Source organism: Papaver somniferum, chromosome 2 (assembly GCF_003573695.1).
Source record: "Papaver somniferum cultivar HN1 chromosome 2, ASM357369v1, whole genome shotgun sequence".
Taxonomy (NCBI): domain Eukaryota; kingdom Viridiplantae; phylum Streptophyta; class Magnoliopsida; order Ranunculales; family Papaveraceae; genus Papaver; species Papaver somniferum.
The window spans coordinates 93,159,782-93,163,217 of record NC_039359.1 but is presented as its reverse complement, the minus strand read 5'-3'; the positions used below and the strand labels follow the sequence as shown (position 1 = coordinate 93,163,217).

At 34.5% G+C, this 3,436-nt stretch overlaps 1 protein-coding gene across 1 annotated transcript; it reads left to right on the top strand.

Moving 5' to 3' along the window:
• The first annotated feature begins 2,014 nt into the window (after positions 1-2,014).
• LOC113353716 lies at positions 2,015-2,776 on the top strand. Its single transcript, XM_026597225.1, has one exon. The coding sequence runs from the start codon at positions 2,030-2,032 to the stop codon at positions 2,567-2,569; it is 540 nt and encodes a 179-aa protein (XP_026453010.1). The 5' UTR covers positions 2,015-2,029; the 3' UTR covers positions 2,570-2,776.
• Positions 2,777-3,436: the final 660 nt, after the last annotated feature.

The window sequence follows — 3,436 nt, the reverse complement described above, 5'->3', positions numbered from 1 at the left end:
CGAATTTTCTTGACTTGGAGTGATTAATCTAGAACCCAATTTCCAACACTTATTATTGTTATATTGTTATTTATAGATTCCATTTCATTATTGAGTCTACATTCGTACCGCATAAAAGGTAAAGGTACTGATATCTCTTAATTTGTTTCCTCAACATGGCGCATTGAAACAAACTTATATCTATCTTTATATATCGGTTTAGATTTCCTCCGGAAACACATGTTCTTTTGTATTATTTGGATTTCATATTTTTCTAATATGAAATCTGATGTTTATATTTCACCATGCACATTAGTATTATTGTTGGATGATAACACCAACATGAAATCTGTCTGAGGTACACGCAAGCTAGAATGGATATCTTGCAATAACATGCCCATAGATGTTGGATGTCCCTAGGGTCAAAGACTACCTATTAATAAAAGATTTTATCTTTTTATTCTATACCCAAAAATTTCACATTTTTATATTATATTTCTCTTTCCTTCCACAGTTTATATTTAACCTTACCAATCTTCTAACTTCGTCCCGAAACCCACCCGAAAGTCTTCTTTGTGTAGATTGTGGATTATTTTACAATCCGTTCATCCATGAATCCATTGGATGTTGGATTGGATGCAGATACCAAACTTGGAATTCGTAGGATTGGATGCAGACATATCGGCCCATGCTCACCTCTAGCAGCAATATGGTAAAGTAACTGGTGGCATTGCATAGAAGTGTCGTAACACTAATAGCACCACTACTGAGTTATAAATTGTACTCCCTCCGTCCCATACTAGATGACCTGGTTCAAGTTTGCACAATTCTTAAGGCAAAGAATGAAAGGTAGTATTTTTTACAATTATACCCTTATGATACTAATTTATAAAATTTAGAATTGATTTATCTCTCAAACTATACCATGGATTTTCGTAAACTTTGTATCATTGAAAACCATTTTAAAACACCTACGTAACGAATGTAAACATGGATATCAAATTATACATATTTCTTATACTACCGATCATCAATAAAAGGATAATTTTAGAAATATCCCCTTGTTTAATGAAATAAATCAATTAATAGTGGGATAAAATTTTAAACTAAATAGGTCATCTAATAGTGGGACGGATGGAATATTACACGGAACAGGGAGATAATGGAGTCAAGTTAGGTACGATTAAGTTAAGTGCAGGATTCCTCTTAGTTTCTAATAGACCGTGTCGTAACGATTTTCAATTATGTGAATTTGGTTGAAATCGTTAATCTATTGTATTGTAATCAGTGATATACTATATTACTAACAACGGAAGGGACTAGTGCGAGGCGAAGCCCGATGCGCTACATGGGAGCCAAAAATAACTAGCAAAATTGGCATTGATGTATTAAGTGATAGCTTACACCTCCCTAATTGAAGACTGTCTAAAAACAAAAAATCTAACACATTTGACCACGGGGAGCGGGACAAAACCCCGCCACGCTAAATTAACTAATTCCAACAGCCCCCATGCGGGGCATGGGTTACATACCAGTGATCCTAAAAACAAGACTACCTTGGTCAATTAGTGCTTCAAATTTTGTAGCAGGGTGCTTTGATCCTCCTTGTAGCTATCTCAACCAACTTCCCAGGGGCAAAGAAAATGCGTCATTGATAGGCGACAGTGACACTACACAAACGGGTACCCCATGACCTAAATGTTGTTTGTGCTTTAAGGACAACCCTAGCTAAAATCCTTTCAATATAATCATTCCTTCCACGTAAAGCACTATCGCATATTGGAGTAGAAAATATACATAAGCCATAACCACTTCATTATTAAAAACTGCACGTAGACTGCTTTGGCGCCTAATTTCGAACAACACACATAACCACTTCATTACTGAAAGAACTAAACATGCAATATCTAATTCACTAATGTTATATACGTCCACTTCATTTTACCTGCAACCTTCGAATTTTTATATATATGATGATAGACTAGCAAACAAAGCAATTAAGTATATTTATACAGAGAGATTCAGTATACTGTCGAACTACTTCCAAAACATGGAAAAGCAGAAGAATTCATCATCACCCGAATCGAGTAATTATAAAGGGCTGGCTATAAGGTGCGCACCTGACCATCGAGATTTTACAATCCTGTCGAAAGAGGAAATGGAGATCCGTATGGAGTTAGAGAGAGAGATAGAAAATGATTTGCAACAAGAGATTGAGAACGGAATGCATAATCTTGCTTTGAGATTACACCAGCTATACAAACATCGAAGGGAAAGAAACGTAACATCGTTTGAAGGATCGAAGATCAAGATTGCTATGTTTTCGAATTCCGGAATGAGTTTAAGAATCAATCTGGAAGAGGAGCCTACAGTTAATGGAAAAGAGGTCAAGAACAGAAATCTTGACAAGGTACCTCGGTCTGGAAAACACTGTAAGGACGAAAAAAGTAAACAACTTCATAATCGTGATATGAGGAATTTTGATCGGGTTAACACTCTCCGATTATCACCCTCGAAAGCTAGGAATGATTTTGTTTCCTCTCCGAGTACTGTGAAAAATGTAAGCAAGGAGAGGAAAAAAATACAATGATAAGTAATATATATGCATGGGTGGGGGAAGGAGCTACAAAATATCAAAAACAACTATATGGATAAGACCGGTTTATTTTGAGTGACACCATGGTAATTCACTGTGGTATTTATTTTTCCTTCTTTCCTGTTTTAATTTTTCTTAAAATTTAAGAAAATGTGATTGTTGTCGCTTCGAACAATAAAAATTAGGAAAATTTAAATTCCAATTTCTTATCCCCTCCTTCTGTTTCGAAAAAATAGGTTTGTCTCGTAATTACATAGAAAACAAATCTATATTTTTGGAACGGGAAGAAGCATATCAAACTACTTATTCGCCCTTGCTCATTATCGTGCACTTGGCCTTGTTTACATTATCACTGATTAGACTCTGGATTTCTTTAGTTGAACATATGCTTTGCAGAAAACATAGATTTCGTCGAAATATATTATTCATGGAAAAAAGCTAAAGAAAATGTCTTAAAAAAGAATGATATTTAAGTTAGACATGTACAATCTAAACTCTACACTATACTTAATTTCAATCCCACATGAAATTCATGGATAACCAATGGATGAATGCACATGATGCACTGTTTTTTTCTTTTCTTTTTTTTGATGCAAAAAAAAATTTAATAAAAGTTAAGAGGCCCTCCATCTCTAACAAGAGTAGAGATTGAATACATCTAGGAGTATTTCCAGAAAATTCTTTTGTAATCTGCTCAGTTGGAGCAACCTTAGAAAGAATGTCTGCAATCTTATTTTGTTCCTTGGAACATAATAACACTTTCATGTATGGTAAGATTACCTGATCAAAGTAACATTTCCTTAAACACATATATAGTTGGGTATATATAACCCTTTAATTTGTTTTCCTAGGTCAAAAAAG

Coding starts and splice junctions, on each gene's coding strand:
- LOC113353716 (XM_026597225.1), top strand. CDS start 2,030: ATGGAAAAGCAGAAGAATTCATCATCACCCGAATCGAGTAATTATAAA.